The 18,815-nt window shown below is 45.5% G+C and overlaps 1 protein-coding gene and 1 pseudogene across 1 annotated transcript in view; one reads left to right on the plus strand and one right to left on the minus strand.

Moving 5' to 3' along the window:
• Positions 1 to 18,815, minus strand: part of LOC120991124 (zinc finger protein 585A-like) — a 2,129,672-nt gene that overhangs the window by 67,170 nt on the left and 2,043,687 nt on the right. Inside the window, exon 6 of the mRNA XM_040420015.1 lies at positions 10,887 to 12,022. Within this exon, the coding sequence (XP_040275949.1) occupies positions 10,887 to 12,022 (1,136 nt within the window). The remainder of the gene's footprint in view (positions 1 to 10,886; positions 12,023 to 18,815) is intronic.
• The window catches only part of LOC120991126, a 126,937-nt pseudogene that overhangs the window by 987 nt on the left and 107,135 nt on the right, over positions 1 to 18,815 (plus strand).

The raw sequence follows: 18,815 nt of genomic DNA on the forward strand, positions 1-18,815 counted from the left end.
ATATGGATAAACAGATGGTGGCCGGTGGTAATAGGCAAACTGTTTAACAACACATTGCACTTTTGGCTTTGTTATGCTTTTTAAAATAAAAGAAATCATCCAAAACTTCTCTCTAATGGGGTGGATGTCTGGCAGTGTTTACACTCAGGGTGTTGTCAGAAGCAATGGCTTGTTCTGAACAAGAATTTCAAGAATGCTCACTTTTTGGGGAGCAGCAGCAGTATTGTACTGAACCTGACGGACAAGGCAGGAGATTTGCGGCTATGTAGGAGTAGCAGTAGTGGCAATGGTGGCAGTAGTAAGTGCAGCAGTACAGTATGAAATCTGACAGACAAGGCAGCAGATGTTCACCTGTTTAGGAGTAGTAGTAATGGGAGCAGAACAATATTTAACCTGACAAAGTAGGAGATCTGCAGCTGTGCAGGGAGTAGAAGTAATAGCAGCAGGTGTAGTGGTAGCTGCAGCAGCATGAGTACAAACATAACAGACAAGGAGGCAGAAGATTTGCGCCTGTGTAGGGGTAGCAGTAGTGGCATTGGTGGCAGTAGTAGCTGTAGCAGTACGGTATGAAATCTGACAGACAAGGCAGGAGATTTGCGGTTGTGTTGGGGTAGCAGTTGTGGCGTTGGTGGCAGTAGTAGCTGCAGCAGTACGGTATTGAATCTGACAGACAAGGAAAGAGATGTGTACCTGTGTAGGAGTAGTAGTAGCAGTGTAGGGAACATGATGGACAGGTAGACAGCGGCAGTGGCATCATTGGGCTGGTGATAAATAGCCACTGTCCGCAATAGAAGTTCTTATGGATCCATTTTCACAAATGTTTTCTCTGACAGTACACTGGAGGCTGGATAAGACAGTTCACTGATAGCAAACCGGGCCCATTCCTGCGGCTCGTCCACTATATCTACTCAGAAGGCCATGGGGTCAGGGTATGTGCTGAGGAAAGGGCACAGCACAGATACAACTAAACCTGGTTGTTCAGTTGGTGTCTATCAGTTTGCTGATTGCATCTGGTTGGTGCAGTGGTTGAATAATCTTCCATCATGTTCATCAATCTCTTTTGGCTGCTGCTGCTGGATCTGGGCATGGCTGTACACATATCTGTCCCTGTGGTCTGTCGCAGTGCTTGTCCCCAACTATATTCACACTGGCTGTGGTGAGCAGTGGCAGTGCTTCTCTCCCCTATGTCTCCAGTGGCTGATTAGTTAGCGAGTGCATCGGGGAGATACATGAGCCGGCTTCCATCTTCTGTCTGCAGTGTACTAAACACTGAATTCGGGTTTCTATTAGCAGTCTGCAGTTTTCAAACCAGTATCTGGATCTGGATGTAATAAAAAATTAGTATAGCCCATAACTTCCATTCAATTTCATGGACATTCCAGAAACAGTAGGGCAGGAACTTTGGCAGTTTTTTTTAAACCAGACCAGATCTTGCAGCTTGGATCTTTGATATAGTGGCCAATAGGACAAGATCAGGGCACCCCCCCCCCCCCCCCATTCTAAAGATAGGTGCAGATCCAAGAGGTGGACCCCACATTTCAGATATGTCTGAAATCATAATAAAACAACTCTGCTGTTTTCATTATATTGCACATAATGTTATGTAGCATCGCCCTGAAGGGTCCTCCATGAATGTTTAACAATAAAGCGTTTCATTTATGAAATCATTTTTGTTGTTTCTTTCTGTGGTTCCAAGAATGTCCTTTCTAGACCCAAGAATTTCAGCAGTTGCACTTTGAGTTTTGGGCTACGGGGATCTTCTCAGGAATAACATCCTGAGGGATCTTCTCAGGATGTCATTGCAGAACAATGCTATTTTCAATTCACTAGACTGTATTTTAAAGGGGGTTCTCAACTTTTAACTTTTTAATAGACCCCTTCAGAGCTGCCGGACCCGCAGTAGGGTTCATATTTACCTTGTCCGTGTCACTGCATCCTGGTTCCATTGCTAACTCTGCAGGTCCTAGGTCTCTTACACACATCTGACCACAGACACATGGTCTAGAAAACGCGGGCAGGGAAGGTACATAACTTTTACTGCCCACTGGGAGAAGCTTCTGACTGCCGTCAAGCATGTAACCCGTGGCACCCGTGTGGATTTGGTGTTACCACCACGGATATCATGCAGGCCTGCCTCTTCTTCTCCTACTCCATCCTCTGTCTCCCCCTCGTCCGACTCCTCCTTTTCCACTTCTACCGTCTCTTCTGCTGCGCCCCCCAAAACCTATTCGACGTGCCAGGTGAGGTGTTGCCATGCTGTGCTGCGACTGTTGTGCCTGGAAGCCAAGAGCCACATCGGTCCTGCACTCCTTTCAGCTCTGCAGTCACAGGCAAAATGACACACGTGCATAGTACATATCCTGAACTTAGTCGCACAGCGATTCGTTGCCAAATACCCTGGGGTCTTGCATGTCTTGCGGCAGGCCAGGAAAATCTCTGGCCTTTTTAGAAGATCTTACACGGCAATGGCTCGTCTAGCTTATGTTCAGCAGCGACACCACTTGCTCGTCAGTCGTCTGATTTGTGACTGCCCGACGCGCTGGAACTCCACCTTGTATATGCATTATAGGCTGCTTCAGCAGAAACATACCATACAACTTCAGCAGAAACATACGTTAACAACTACCTGTACGAACTCTGCGGCAGGACAGGTTCTGGGAAGCTTGTTTTTTTCCCACCGCGACAGTGGCTGCTCATGCGCGACGCATGCAGACTTCTGCGGCCATTTGATGAGATCACCAAACTGGTCAATCACAGCCAGGGCGCTATCAGTGACATCGTATCTTACGCCTTCTTTCTGGAGCTTGCATTGCGTTGGGTCATTGATCAAGCTGTCGAGAAGCAGGAAGATGAGGGAGTCGCAATGCTGAATGAATTCCCAGGGGGGGGATACGCCATCTGAGACAAGTCAGCAAGAGTCTAAAGAGGAGTCAGAGGAGGATGGTGCCTGGGGGGAGGAGGAGGAGCAAGTAAGCAGGCCCGGCCACTACATGGTAGACAGAGCTGTGAATTAAGAGTGCCTGTTTCCAGCGCTGGAACGTCTGAAAACAGCGGATCAGCAGGAGTGCCAGACCTCTGCCCATTTGATACTGTTGACCTATCCTAAGCTCCTCAATAAGCAAATCCCAGGAAACCCCCTTCAAGAGACAGTATTAGACTATAAATTATAAAATAACTTTTTTAAAGCCTGTTCGTACAGAAGTTGCAATTTTTTGTGTAGGCATCATTTTATGCACATTTGTGACTTTCTGTGGGTTTCTAAAACTGTCAACCTGTCACGGATGATATTGCAGATATCTGGAATTATGGATAAACATCCGACTGGCTTGATCCCAAACTAAGGAGCATAAAGGTGACCCCTGACTGCTAAGCACATACAAGGGTCTCAGAGGTAGACGGTTGCATGCCCTCGTACCTAGACTGTGTAACACCTGAAAACCCTATAATAGTGAGGGGACACGACCACCGGCTCCCTGCACTTAATACGGAGGGAGTCAGGGTCACCTAGAATCAAGCCAGCAAAGAAACACAATACAAGAAAGGACTTATCTGAACCAGCAGTAACAGAATTTTCCAGCAGTGATCACTTCAATCCAGGAAGTAGTATAAACCGCAAAGTGAGGCAGTATGGCAGGGAATATAAAGGGAGGCAATTAGTGTGAATAGGTGCCAGCTGGGAGAAGGAAATGAGATGACAAAGTGAAACCAAAACAAAAGAACATCATGCAAGAGGTACAGAAGAAAGTCTGCCAGACCTTCCCAGAGAGCTGGCGGTGACAGTACCCCTCCCTGTACGAGTGGACTCCGGACACTCAGAGCCCACCTTCTCAGGATGGGACATATGGAAAGCCCTGATGAGACGAGTAGCCTTAATGTCCGCCACTGGGACCCACATCCTCTCCTCAGGACCATAACCCTCCCAATGAACGAGGTACTGGAGAGAACCGCGGATAATGCGAGAATCCACAATCCTAGAGACCTGAAATTCAAGATTACCGTCAACAAAAATCAGAGGAGGAGGCAAAGAGGAGGGTACAGTGGGTTGGACATAAGGTTTTAATAGGGATCTGTGAAAAACATTATGGATCTTCCAAGTCTGAGGAAGATCAAGACGGAAGGCAACGGGATTGATGACGGACAAGATCTTGTAAGGCCCAATAAACTTAGGACCCAACTTCCAGGAGGGAACCTTCAGTTTGATATTCTTTGTAGACAACCACACCAGATCACCCACATTCATGTCCGGACCAGGCACACGTCACTTATCCGCCACACGCTTATATCTCTCACTCATCCTCTTCAGATTACCCTGAATCTTTTGCCAAATAAATGACAAAGACGAGGAGAATCTCTCCTCATCAGGTAAACCAGAAGACCCCTCTCCAGAGAGAGAATGTCCCAAACTGCGGATGAAACCCATATGCACCAAAAAATGGTGACTTATCAGAGGACTCCTGACGGTTATTTAAAGCAAACTCAGCAAGGGACAAAAAAGAACACCAATCCTCCTGATTTTCCGCCACAAAACAGCGCAGATATGTCTCCAGATTCTGAATGACGCGTTCAGTCTGACCATTCGACTGCGGGTGAAAAGCAGAAGAGAACGACAACCGAACCCCCAAGCGAGAACAGAAGGCCTTCCAGAATCTGGAAACAAATTGCGTGCCCCTATCAGAAACGATGTCTGAAGGAATGCCATGCAATTTGACAATGTGATCAACAAATGCTTGCGCCAGCATCTTAGCATTGGGTAACCCAGGAAAGGGAATGAAATGCGCCATTTTGCTAAAACGGTCCACTACTACCAGAATTACAGTCTTTCCCGAGGAACGAGGCAGGTCCGTAATGAAGTCCATGGACAGATGCATCCAAGGACGGGAAGGAAAGGGTAACGGGAGGAGAGAACCCGATGGCCGTGAATGAGGGACCTTGGCACGAGCACAGGTCTCGCAGGCTGCCACAAAACCCTCAACCGTCTTACGAAGAGCCGGCCACCAGAATCTCCGAGCAATGAGATCCACTGTGGCTCTGCTCCCCGGGTGCCCAGCAAGGACAGTATCGTGGTGCTCCTTAAAAACCTTGTGTTGTAAAGCGAGAGGCACAAACAACCTCCAAGGGGGACAAAGATCAGGAGCCTCTGCCTGGGCTGCCTGAACCTCTGCCTCCAAATCAGGATAAAGAGCAGAGATGACCACCCCTTCAGCCAAAATGGGACCCGGGTCTTCAAAGTTCCCCCCTCCCGGAAAACAACGTGACAGGGCATCAGCCTTCACATTTTTAACCCCAGGGCGGAACGTGACAACAAAATTGAACCTAGAAAAGAATAAAGACCATCTGGCCTGTCTCGGGTTCAGACGCTTGGCTGATTCCAAGTAGGCCAGATTCTTATGATCGGTAAACACAGTAATAGGGTGTCTGGCTCCCTCTAGCCAATGGCGCCATTCCTCAAAAGCTAATTTGATGGCCAACAACTCCCTATCTCCCACATCTTAATTTCTCTCTGCAGAGGAGAGTTTCCTTGAGAAAAAGGCACACGGTCGCCATTTGGCAGGAGAGGGACCCTGAGATAAGACCGCACCCACACCCACATCAGAGGCGTCCACCTCAACAATAAAAGGTAGAGAGACATCAGGTTGTACCAAAATGGGAGCGGAAGCAAAACTCTCTTTGATACTAGAAAATGCCTTAAGCGCATCTACCGACCAGGAGGAAAAATCTACCCCCTTTTTAGTCATATCAGTGAGTGGCTTAACAACAGAGGAATAATTCAAAATGAACTTTCTGTAATAATTGGCAAAACCCAAAATCCGCATCAGCGCCTTCTGATTCTCAGGAAGCTCCCAATCAAGCGCAGCGCGGACCTTCTCAGGGTCCATGCGAAAACCAGAAGCGGAGAGAAGAAAACCAAGAAATTTTATCTCTGGAACCGCAAACACACATTTTTCCAGTTTAGCGTACAATTTATTCTCCCGTAGAATGAGCAAGACCTGACATAGGTGGTCCCTATGAGTTTTTAAATCAGGAGAAAAATTAAAAATGTCATCTAGATACACCAGTACAAATTTCCCCATTAAATGATAAAAAATGCTGTTCACAAAATGTTGGAAGACGGCCCAAGCATTCATCAAACCAAAGGGCATAACCAAATTCTCGAAATGACCCTCGGGTATTGAAGGCCGTCTTCCATTCGTCCGCTTCCCTGACCCTGACTAGGTTGTATGCCCTTCTGAAATCCAACTTAGAAAAACTTTAGCCCCAACAATCTGGTTAAACAGGTCCGGGATCAGAGGAAGCGGATATGGGTCACGAATTGTGATACAGTTCAGCTCCCTGAAATCCAGAAAAGGTCTTAAAGAACCATCTTTTTTCTTAACCAAAAAAAAAAAAAACTGCGGCAACAGGTGACTTCGAGGGTCGGATGTGTCCCTTTCTCAGGCTCTCAGAGATATAAGTACGCATAGCGACTCTTTCAGGTTGAGAGAGATTGTATAAACGAGATTTTGGCAGCTTGGTGCCTGGGATGAGATTAATAGGGCAATCCTACTCCCGGTAAGGGGGCAGCTCCTGGACACCACTCTCGGAAAACACATCCGAAAATTCAGAGAGAAAAGATGGTACAGTCTTGGTAGAAACCTCTGAAAGAGACGCCGTGAGGCAATTCTCTCTGCAAAAGTCACTCCAACTATTTATTTGCCTTGCTTGTCAATCAATGGTGGGGTTATGTTTAGTGAGCCAGGGTAGCCCCAACACAAGAGGAGTAGGTAATCCGCTTAGGATGAAACATGACATATCCTCAACATGAGCATCACCCACAGTCAAACGGATATTGTGAACTATGCCCTTTAACGATTTTTGAGAAAGTGGAGCGGAATCGATAGCAAAAACAGGTATATCCTTTTCCAAAGTGCATACCTGGAAACCATGTGTTATAGCAAATTGATTATCAATGAGATTGACAGCTGCTCCACTATCTACAAAAATCTCACAATGTTCTTGCTATTTAGCACCACCCTGGCAGGTAGGACAAAACAGGAACTACAAGCAAACGGCAAACCTTCAATTTTCGCATCAACCTTGCCAATAGTAGCAAATGGAAAGTTTTTAGAGGGTTTTTTCTTTTTGTTTCTTTATTACCTTTTAGAAAACTCCCTGAATCTCCTAGAGGGTCAAACATTAGCAAAATCATTTATTCCCCCACAAGAGAAACATACCCTCCTCTGAGAGCTGAATCCTCTACTATCAGAGGCAAGCAAACCCAGCTGCATGGCCTTCTGCTCAGAGGGGATTGAGAGAGACTGAGGCCCCTGCGCACTGAATGAGACTGCTCCACTGTCCTTGGACTGAATATGACATGGAGTGGTCTCTCCTCTTTCTCTAAGACGCCTGTCAATACGGACAGCTAGAGACATGGCAGAGTCCAACGAGGCAGGTCTCTCATGAAACGCAAATGCATCTTTCAATCCCTCCGAAAGACCATGGCAAAATTGACTTCGGAGTGCAGCATCGTTCCAACCAGTATCAGCTGCCCATCTCCGAAATTCAGAACAATATATCTCTGCGGACTGTTTACCCTGGCATAAAAGACGCAGTTTAGATTCAGCCAGAGCAATACGATCCAGGTCATCATATATCTGCCCCAGGGCTACAAAAAATTCATCCACCGATCGGAGGGGCCGTGCCCCCACCGGCAGCGTAAAGGCCCAAGACTGAGCGTTAACCCTGAGCAGGAGATGATGATCCCCACCCTCTGCTCCTCATCACCAGAGGAATGGGGAAGTAGGCAAAAATAGAGTTTGCAAGCCTCTCTAAAGCGAACTTCTCACTACCCCCGGAGAACGTATCCGGAAGCGAGATCTCCATGATTCATGAACGCAAGCAGAACCGGTCACCTGAAACTGAGACACAGTTTTACGGAGATCTGCTACCTCCAGTGAAAGACCCTGCATGCGGTCAATCAAGGCTGAAACCGGATCCATGCTTAAGACGGTAAAGGCGGTTTATAATGTCACAGATGATATTGCAGATAGTTGGAAGTTATGGATAAACATCCGACTGGCTTGATCCCAAACTAAGGAGCATAAAGGTGACCCCTGTAAAACCCTAAGAGCTCACCCTGACTGCTAAGCACATACAAGGGTCTCAGAGGTAGACGGTTGCATGCCCTCATACCTAAACTGTGTGACACCTGAAAACCCTATAATAGTGAGGGGACACAACCACCGACTCCCTGCACTTAATACGGAGGGAGTCAGGGTCACCTAGAATCAAGCCAGCAAAGAAACACAATACAAGAAAGGACTTTTCTGAACCAGCAGTAACAGAAGTCTCCAGCAGTGATCACTTCAATCCAGGAAGTAGTATAAACCGCAAAGTGAGGCAGTATGGGAGGGAATATAAAGGGAGGCAATTAGTGTGAATAGGTGCCAGCTGGGAGAAGGAAAGGAGATGACAAAGTGAAACCAAAACAAAGAACATCATGCAAGAGGTACAGAAGAACGTCTGCCAGACCTTCTCAGAGAGCTGGTGGTGACACAACCCTTTTCTAAAAAGGAGGTGGGGCTTAACAAAAGGGGCATGCCCTCCATAGCCCTTAGCTGGTGTAGTATTGGATTTTTTATGGCACATGGTCTTCTAGAAGATATTCCATAGTTTATATAAGACTGGAGTATATAATGCCTCCAGTGCCTGGAAATTAACATTCTGTTGAGGAAGGGTTGAGTGGACATGTAACCACTGCAGCCAATCACTGCCCATAGTGGTAAAATGTCACCTGTGTGGCACGTGACTCAGGGACATAATGAGTGGGTGACATCACTACTACAGGCAGCGATTGGCTGCAATGGTCATGTGCCTCTCCCACCTTTCCCTCAAAATGATGATGATTCTCAGAGACCTAGGACCTGCAGAGTTAGCAATGGAACCAGGATGCAGTGACACGGACAAAGTAAATATGAACCCTACTGCGGGTCCGGCAGCTCTGAAGGGGTCTATTAAAAAGTTAAAAGTTGAGAAACGCCTTTAAAATACAGTCTAGTGAATTGAAAATAGCATTATTCTGCAATGACATCCTGAGAAGATCCCCATAGCCCAAAACTCAAAGTGAAACTGCTGAAATTCTTGGGTCTAGAAAGGACATTCTTGGAACCACAGAAAGAAACAACAAAAATGATTTCATAAATGAAACGCTTTATTGTTAAACATTCATGGAGGACACTTCAGGGCGATGCTACATAACATTATGTGCAATATAATGAAAACAGCAGAGTTGTTTTATTATGATATATCTGAAATGTGGGGTCCACCTCTTGGATCTGCACCTATCTTTAGAATGGGGAGGGGGTGCCTTGATCTTGTCCTATTGGCCACTATATCAAAGATCCAAGCTGCAAGATCTGGTCTGGTTTAAAAAAAACTGCCAAAGTTCCTGCCCTACTGTTTCTGGAATGTCCATGAAATTGAAGGGAAGTTATGGGCTATACTAATTTTTTATTACATCCAGATCCAGATACTGGTTTGAAAACTGCAGACTGCTAATAGAAACCCGAATTCAGTGTTTATTACACTGCAGACAGAAGATGGAAGCCGGCTCATGTATCTCCCCGATGCACTCGCTAACTAATCAGCCACTGGAGACATAGGGGAGAGAAGCACTGCCACTGCTCACCGCAGCCAGTGTGAATATAGTTGGGGACAAGCACTGCGACAGACCACAGGGACAGATATGTGTACAGCCATGCCCAGATACAGCAGCAGCAGCCAAAACAGATTGCTGAACATGATGGAAGATTATTCAACCACTGCACCAACCAGATGCAATCAGCAAACTGATAGACACCAACTGAACAACCAGGTTTAGTTGTATCTGTGCTGTGCCCTTTCCTCAGCACATACCCTGACCCCATGGCCTTCTGAGTAGACAGAGTGGACGAGCCGCAGGAATGGGCCCGGTTTGCTATCAGTGTACTGTCTTATCCAGCCTCCATTGTACTGTCAGAGAAAACATTTGTGAAAATGGATCCATAAGAACTTCTATTGCGGACAGTGGCTATTTATCACCAGCCCAATGATGCCACTGCCGCTGTCTACCTGTCCATCATGTTCCCTACACTGCTACTACTACTTCTACACAGGTGCACATCTCTTTCCTTGTCTGTCAGATTCAATACCGTACTGCTGCAGCTACTACTGCCACCAATGCCACAACTGCTACACCAAGACAACCGCAAATCTCCTGCCTTGTCTGTAAGATTTCATACCGTACTGCTACAGCTACTACTGCCACCAATGCCACTACTGCTACCCCTACACAGGCGCAAATCTTCTGCCTCCTTGTCTGTTATGTTTGTATTCATGCTGCAGCAGCGACCACTACACCTGCTGCTATTACTACTACTCCTACACAGCTGCAGTTCTCCTACTTTGTCAGGTTAATATTGTACTGCTCCCATTTCTACTACCCCTACACAGATGCACATCTCCTGCCTTGTCCGTCAGGTTCAGTACAATACTGCTGCTGCTCCCCAAAAATCGAGCATTCTTGAAATTCTTGTTCAGAAGAAGCCATTGCTTCTGACACCACCCTGAGTGTAAACACTGCCAGACATCCACTCCATTAGAGAGATGTTTCGGATGATTTATTTTATTTTAAAAAGCATAACAAAGCCAAAAGTGCAATGTGTTGTTAAACAGTTTGCTTTTTACCACCGGCCACCATCTGTTTATCCATATCTATATATTTCACTGCCACTTTAAGATTGCCAATGCTGCCTTGACGTTAAAGCCCTACAAGACTTCAGAATTTATTAGGGCAATCTGAGCACTGTCACTTTGGTTTGAATTTATTTGTACCCAAATGGAATCTGCTGATTTCAGAAATTTGCTCCTGCGTGACTTCTCTGATGTGTGACAAGATCTGTTTTTTGTGCAAAACATTTCCCACATTCTGAACATGAATAAGGCTTTTTTCCTGTGTGAAATCTCTGATGTTTAACAAGATTAGATTTTTGTGTAAAACATTTCCCACATTCTGAACACAAATACGGCTTCTCTCCTGTGTGACTTCTTTTATGTCTAAGAAGACCTGATGTATCTGTAAAACATTTCCCACATTCTGAACATGAATATGGCTTCTCTCCTGTGTGAAATCTCTGATGTGTAACAAGATCTGTTTTCCATGTAAAACATTTCCCACATTCTGAACACAAATATGGCTTCTCTCCTGTGTGACTTCTCTCATGCTTAACAATATCTGATTTTTGTGCAAAACATTTCCCACATTCTGAACACGAATATGGCTTCTCTCCTGTGTGACTTCTCTTATGTCTAACAAAACCTGATTCATATTTAAAATATTTCCCACATTCTGAACACAAATATGGCTTCTTTCCTGTGTGATTTCTCTCATGTATAACTAGATTTGATTTATTTGTAAAACATTTCCCACATTCTGAACACGAATATGGCTTCTCTCCTATGTGATTTCTCTCATGGCTAACAAGATTTAATTGATCCTTAAAACATTTCCCACATTCTGAACACATATATGGCTTCTCTCCTGTGTGACTGCTCTCATGCTTAACAAGATCTGATTTTTGTGTAAAACATTTCCCACATTCTGAACATGAATATGGCTTTTTTCCTGTGTGACTTCGCTCATGTTTAACAAGATATTTTTTTTGTGTAAAACATTTCCCACATTCTGAACACGAAAACGGCTTCTCTCCTGTGTGACTTCTCTCATGCCCAACAAGATCTGATTTTTGTGTAAAACATTTCCCACATTCTGAACACGAATATGGCTTCTCTCCTGTGTGAATTCTCTCATGTTTAACAAGATTTGATTTATTTGTAAAAGATTTGCCACATTCTGAACATGAATATGGTTTCTCTCCTGTGTGAATTCTCTCATGTATAACAAGATTTGATTTATTTGTAAAACATTTCCCACATTCTGAACATGAATATGGTTTCTCTCCTGTGTGAATTCTCTCATGTATAACAATATTTGATTTGATTTTAAAACCTTTCCCACATTCTGGACACTTACACATCTCTCCTATGTGGCTTTTTTTATGTCTAACAAGATGTGTTTTATCTGTAAAGCACTCCCCACATTCTGAACAGGAGTATGGCTTCTCCCCAGTGCAAATTCTTCTATATGTAGAAAGACTTGATCTTTTTGTGAACTCTTTACCACAGTGAAACATTTCACCCTCTTTCTGGTCAAGAGAAGGTTCCTCATGATTAGGAAGATTATATGTACTGTGAAGTCCTGGATGTACATTAATATTTTCTCCTGAAGAGCGCTGCATATCTTCATCTTCTACTTTATAATTTAGTGACAACAAATTTCCTTCAGAATTTGTACTGGGATTTTCTGCTAAAATAAAAAAAAAAATGGGGCTTTTTTTAATAATCTAGAGTAGACACATTTATAGATTTCCTATTAGGCTAGAAGTGTATCCAGCAGGAACTAGAGGTATATAGTAAGTCATGTATTTTCAAGACACTTCTGGCTTTGGTTCAAAAAGCAGCAGCAAAACTGAATGTGTGATTCCAGCCATTTAAAGTTTTCTATAACACAAAGTTCAGGATTCTGGTCTACATCTAATTTTATTACCCAAATCTAGCTAAAAATCATGAAAAACCCAACAACCCTGTCTTCTGACAACATATTTGACATTTCTATGCCAAGTGGGCATCACACTAATACAATAAGTTAACGTAACAGGATCTATCATGACATTCCTCATCACAAACTGCATTCATTATTAAATCAATCTGTTAGACCTGATGGACATGGTGTTTTTACTAGTAAAATCTATACTATAATGCCCACCTATGGATTACCTGACAAGCTCTTTTTAATGTACCTCCTCCTCTGCTGCTGATATCTCACACTGCAAAACCCTTTTAGCCATTATGAAAAAAAATGTAATAATCCATACATCTTTGCAAAGCCTCAATGCACAATCAGTACATGAAGGTCACTGGCGGCATGTAATTCCTGCACGAGGTACATATAACTCATCATGATATCACAGACACAAAAGCTGTGCCTGCATAATCCCCAGTGATCACTGTCAGCTGGATAAGAGGAAACACTACATGATGTGATGGGGACATCTCCAATCAAAGAGCAGCGCAGCAGCCGGTGATCAGCTTCTCCTCCTGCCCTGAAGGCACCAAGGGCAGAATCTGAAGTCACTTTCTCCATTCATGATTCCATACCTGTGGTGACATCTCCTGGAATGTCCTCCTCCTCCTCACTCTTACACGGGGGATCGCCCATCATCCTCTCTTCTTCATCCTCTACTTTAATATCAGTCAGATCTTCCCCCTGATTTGTCATCTGTAACAATTCAGTACAATACAGCAGACAGGTGGGAAATCTAACATCCACAGAAGAGACCCCCACAATCTATGACCCCTCTATAACTGCAGGGGGGGGCTATGACCCCCCTATATAGATGTGTATAGGGCTCAGCTCCATCTACCTGAGGATTCTCTGGGACCTTCTCCTCTGGACAGTCCTGGGAATACAGAGGACGGGGACATCTCTCTGGTGGATTTCTCCTCCTGGATCCATCTGTGGAGACACAAGCACACAGTGACTGAATACATGGCCTCCTGTAGATCTGTCTATAGATCAGACTCTTCTCTCAGCTCCTTCACTTCTAGGTTTATATATCAGGGGGAAATAACAATATTCTGTCTCTCACCACCTATGCCGAGGTCTCAGCACCTAGCAGGCCACAGGCCCAAAGTATCCTCTGGTCTATGAGAGCAAATGGCAGGCAGTGGGACGATGGCTCCTTTTCCACAATAGTACATTTTAAGAATGAGCATACAGATACATATGGCTGGGGGGAGTGAATCCTTTTATGAGCCTTCTACAGCACCAGAGGACACCTCTGCTTTTGAGGTAAATTTCAAGAGATAGAATCCACATCAAAGTACAAGGCTCACTAATGACTAGTGCGCGGAGGAGAAGACTATCTGGTCGGATCCCACAGAAGAGCTAATGAAGAACAAACTGCTGACAACATTACTGCCGACAATGATGGAAAAGGAGAGACAGACGACAGATCCTCCTATCATCTTCCGTAGGAACTGGGTTAGGCAAGAGATGAAGATCTCAACAATCATCTACTGCATCAAAAAGGGGCATCTGCACCGAGACATCCCCCAACAGCTCCTGGAGAAGAACTACTTTAGCAGGAAGCCACCGGAGATCCTTCAGGTGAATGGAACCCATCAATATGTCTGACTTACAAGGAAAATTCAGGGACTTAACGTCATGGGTAAAGAGTCTAACCTTTGGTGTTCCTCCATTACATGTCACTGCACACACGTGTATACACTGCACATGACGGCTCTTACCTTGTGATATAAGAGGCTGGTGCTCCTCCATTACATATCACTGCACACACGTGTATACACTGCACATGACGGGTCTTACCCTGTGATATAAGAGACTGGTGCTCCTCCATTACATGTCACTGCACACACGTGTATACACTGCACATGACAGGTCTTATCTTGTGATATAAGAGGCTGGTGCTCCTCCATTACATGTCACTGCACACATGTGTATACACTGCACATGACAGGTCTTACCTTGTGATATAAGAGGCTGGTGCTCCTCCATTACATGTCACTGCACACACGTGTATACACTGCACATGACGGCTCTTACCTTGTGATATAAGAGGCTGGTGCTCCTCCATTACATGTCACTGCACACACGTGTATACACTGCACATGACGGCTCTTACCTTGTGATATAAGAGGCTGGTGCTCCTCCATTACATGTCACTGCACACACATGTATACACTGCACATGACGGGTCTTACCTTGTGATATAAGAGGCTGGTGCTCCTCCATTACATGTCACTGCACACAAGTGTATACACTGCACATGACGGCTCTTACCTTGTGATATAAGAGGCTGGTGCTCCTCCATTACATGTCACTGCACACACGTGTATACACTGCACATGACGGCTCTTACCTTGTGATATAAGAGGCTGGTGCTCCTCCATTACATATCACTGCACACACGTGTATACACTGCACATGACGGGTCTTACCCTGTGATATAAGAGGCTGGTGCTCCTCCATTACATGTCACTGCACACACGTGTATACACTGCACATGACGGGTCTTACCTTGTGATATAAGAGGCTGGTGCTCCTCCATTACATGTCACTGCACACACGTGTATACACTGCACATGACGGCTCTTACCTTGTGATATAAGAGGCTGGTGCTCCTCCATTACATGTCACTGCACACACGTGTATACACTGCACATGACGACTCCTATCCTGTGATATAAGAGGCTGGTGCTCCTCCATTACATGTCACTGCACACACGTGTATACACTGCACATGACGGCTCTTACCTTGTGATATAAGAGGCTGGTGCTCCTCCATTACATGTCACTGCACACATGTGTATACACTGCACATGACGGGTCTTACCTTGTGATATAAGATGCTGGTGCTCCTCCATTACATGTCACTGCACACACGTGTACACACTGCACATGACAGGTCTTACCTTGTGATATAAGAGGTTGGTGCTCCTCCATTACATGTCACTGCACACACGTGTATACACTGCACATGACGGCTCTTACCTTGTGATATAAGAGGCTGGTGCTCCTCCATTACATATCACTGCACACACGTGTACACACTGCACATGACGGGTCTTACCCTGTGATATAAGAGGCTGGTGCTCCTCCATTACATGTCACTGCACACACGTGTATACACTGCACATGACGGGTCTTACCTTGTGATATAAGAGGCTGGTGCTCCTCCATTACATGTCACTGCACACACGTGTATACACTGCACATGACGGCTCTTACCTTGTGATATAAGAGGCTGGTGCTCCTCCATCATGGCCTCCTTGTACAGATCCTTGTGTCCTTCTATATACTCCCACTCCTCCATGGAGAAATAGACAGTGACATCCTGACACCTTATAGGAACCTGACAACACAATGACACCGTCATCACCCAGACCCCTCCAGTGCGGTTACTGGATAATTTCCCAGCATTCCCAGCAGTGTCACCTCTCCAGTCAGCAGCTCCATCATCTTGTGGGTGAGTTCTAGGATCTTCTGCTCATGTATCAGGGAGGGAGGCTCTGTGATGGGGGGAGGGGTCCTGCTCCACCCTCCTGACTCCTGGAGATGGATGATGGGAGTCACACAGTCCCCCGATGTCTTCTTCACTATTGTGTACTCCTGTGGATGGAGAGAGATACTTAGAGAATAAACCCTTCAGGGGCCATGTGCTCTCCTCCGGCCCTTTCCTCCTGGTTACAACGTGCCTACTTACCTTCTCATGGCTCCTACAACATGACTATTGGTCACATGACACAGGACTCACCATATTGGGGGCTGATCTTGAGGTTCTCTGTAACTTGGAAGGTCTGGAGGCCTTTCTCCAGGACCCTGGACTCTTCCTATCACTTCCTATGATGGATTCTCCTTCCCGATGTCTGACTTGTTACAGAATACAATAAAGAGGAGAGAAATCTAGAAAAGTTTACCTCTCCGCTCAGCAGGGAGATGATCTCCAAGGTGAGGTCTAATATTCTCCTGCTGATCTCCTTCCTGTCCATCCTTGGTGGTCATTCAGGAGAAGAGGAGAGAACTGGAGGAGCTGGAGGCTTCTAGTACTGCAGGCGCCTTTTTGAGAAGAGAGGAAATCATCCAGGGGACAAGACCAGATGTCACCTCCAGAACCGCACTTCCTGAGCCTGGAGGGGCCCCGCTTCTCAGAGCCCCCACCACATGGATTCCAGGGGCCCCAACATGGAGATCTCTGGTGGCTCCACAGGAGATAAATGATGCACGTCCCACCTCTGGGCTGTGCTCAGATGTGTCCAGAACTCCTAGAGAAGAGACTGGAGAGAGCTGAGCTCAGGCCGGGACCCGCTCCATTCATTCTGCTCCTAGATGCAGGGGCCCCTCACCAGGACAATTAGGGGCCAGCAAATGAGTTCAACTCCCACTATTCCCACAACTACTACTCCCCCCATCATACTATAGCTACGCCAGTGATCCCCACTACTACTACTCCCATCATACTAAGCTGAGGAGCGGAGAAGGATTCCTTGTGTGTAATGGAGGAGAATCTCCAGAGGTGACATGTCTGAGCTCTCCACCACACTGTCTCCTCACAGCTCATCTTACCTGCAGGCTGGAGGAATGGCTGATACCAGAGAGAACAAGAGCCCTGACTACCGACCAGGACCTGCCCAGTATCTGCTGCACTGCCTCTAACACCTCTGCTGCTTATATTACTGATAATAGAGGAGGACCTCCTTCTAACACCTCTGCAGCTTCTAGCAATAATAGAGGAGCACCTCCTTCTAACAACTCCATTCTAGCTGATTCTATAGTGAACAGGCTAGATTACTGACTCCTGAAGGAGGACCTCCTTCTAAAACCTCTAAAGCTTATATTACTGATAATAGAGGAGGACCTCCTTCTAACACCTCTACAGCTTATATTACTGATAATAGAGGAGGACCTCCTTCTAACAACTCCATTCTAGCTGATTCTATAGTGAACGGGCTAGATTACTGACTCCAGGAGGAGGACCTCCTTTTAACATCTCTCCAGCTTATATTAATGATAGTAGAGGAGGACCTCCTAACACCTCTGCAGCTTCTAGCAATGATAATAGAGGAGGACCTCCTTCTAACAACTCCATTCTAGCTGATTCTATAGTGAACGGGCTAGATTACTGACTCCAGGAGGAGGACCTCCTACTAACAACTCTATAGCTTATATTACTGATAATAGAGAAGGACCTCCTGCTAACAACTCCATTCTAATATATTACTGACTACAAAGTGTGGACCTCCTCCTAACAACTGCATGTTAGGGCCCATACACACAGGCGTGTGCCTTCCGAGACATAGCGTTCATGAGCAGGCCATATGTCCCAGAGCGGCATCAATCATGTCCCATGATAATACGAGTCTGGGACGGTAATCCCGCGGGTCGCTCGATGTGCACTGCATTATAGTAAACTATGAAGCTATGCGCTCTGGGACATATGCCCTGCTCACGGACTGTATATCTCAGATGGCATATGTTTATGTGCATGGACCCTTATTAGAATAGTGGGAGAAATAAGGTTCTCCTTCTGGAGCCAGTAATATGGTAGAATAGGAATGTTAGGAGGAGGGCCTCCTGGAGCCAGTAGGATATGCTTTAGAGGTGTTAGAAGGAGGTCCTCCTCCTGGAGTCAGTAATCTAGCCTGTTCACTATAGAATCAGCTAGAATGGAGTTGTTAGAAGGAGGTCCTCCTCTTATCATTGCTAGAAGCTGCAGAGGTGTTAGAAGGAGGTCCTCCTCTACTATCAGTAATATAAGCTGGAGAGATGTTAGAAGAAGGTCCTCCTCCTGGAGTCAGTAACCTAGTCTTTTCTATACAGAGCAGGCTAGAATGGAGTGGGCAGAAGGAGGTCCTCCTGTATTTGCTGTGGCTTATTGAGTTAATATTGGTCCTCTCTGAGAAGTCCTTAATCTAGTCGGCTGTGGCAGATAAAACGGTGAAATTAAAATACATGAAGGGTGAGCTCATGTGGTCGGCGTGGTTTTAGAAGTGGCATTTTAATTGACACTTGTGTATTTTATTGGCAAAACCACACAGCCATTAATGAGAGTGTTAACAGAAAATGGCCGCGCTGTGTGAACACAACTGTAAAACTCTGAATTTGATCATGTCGTCTTAGAATTACATCACTGGTGTAGGAAATTATAAATCAGTCGGGCCAC

Source organism: Bufo bufo, chromosome 2, assembly GCF_905171765.1.
Source record: "Bufo bufo chromosome 2, aBufBuf1.1, whole genome shotgun sequence".
NCBI classification, from domain to species: domain Eukaryota; kingdom Metazoa; phylum Chordata; class Amphibia; order Anura; family Bufonidae; genus Bufo; species Bufo bufo.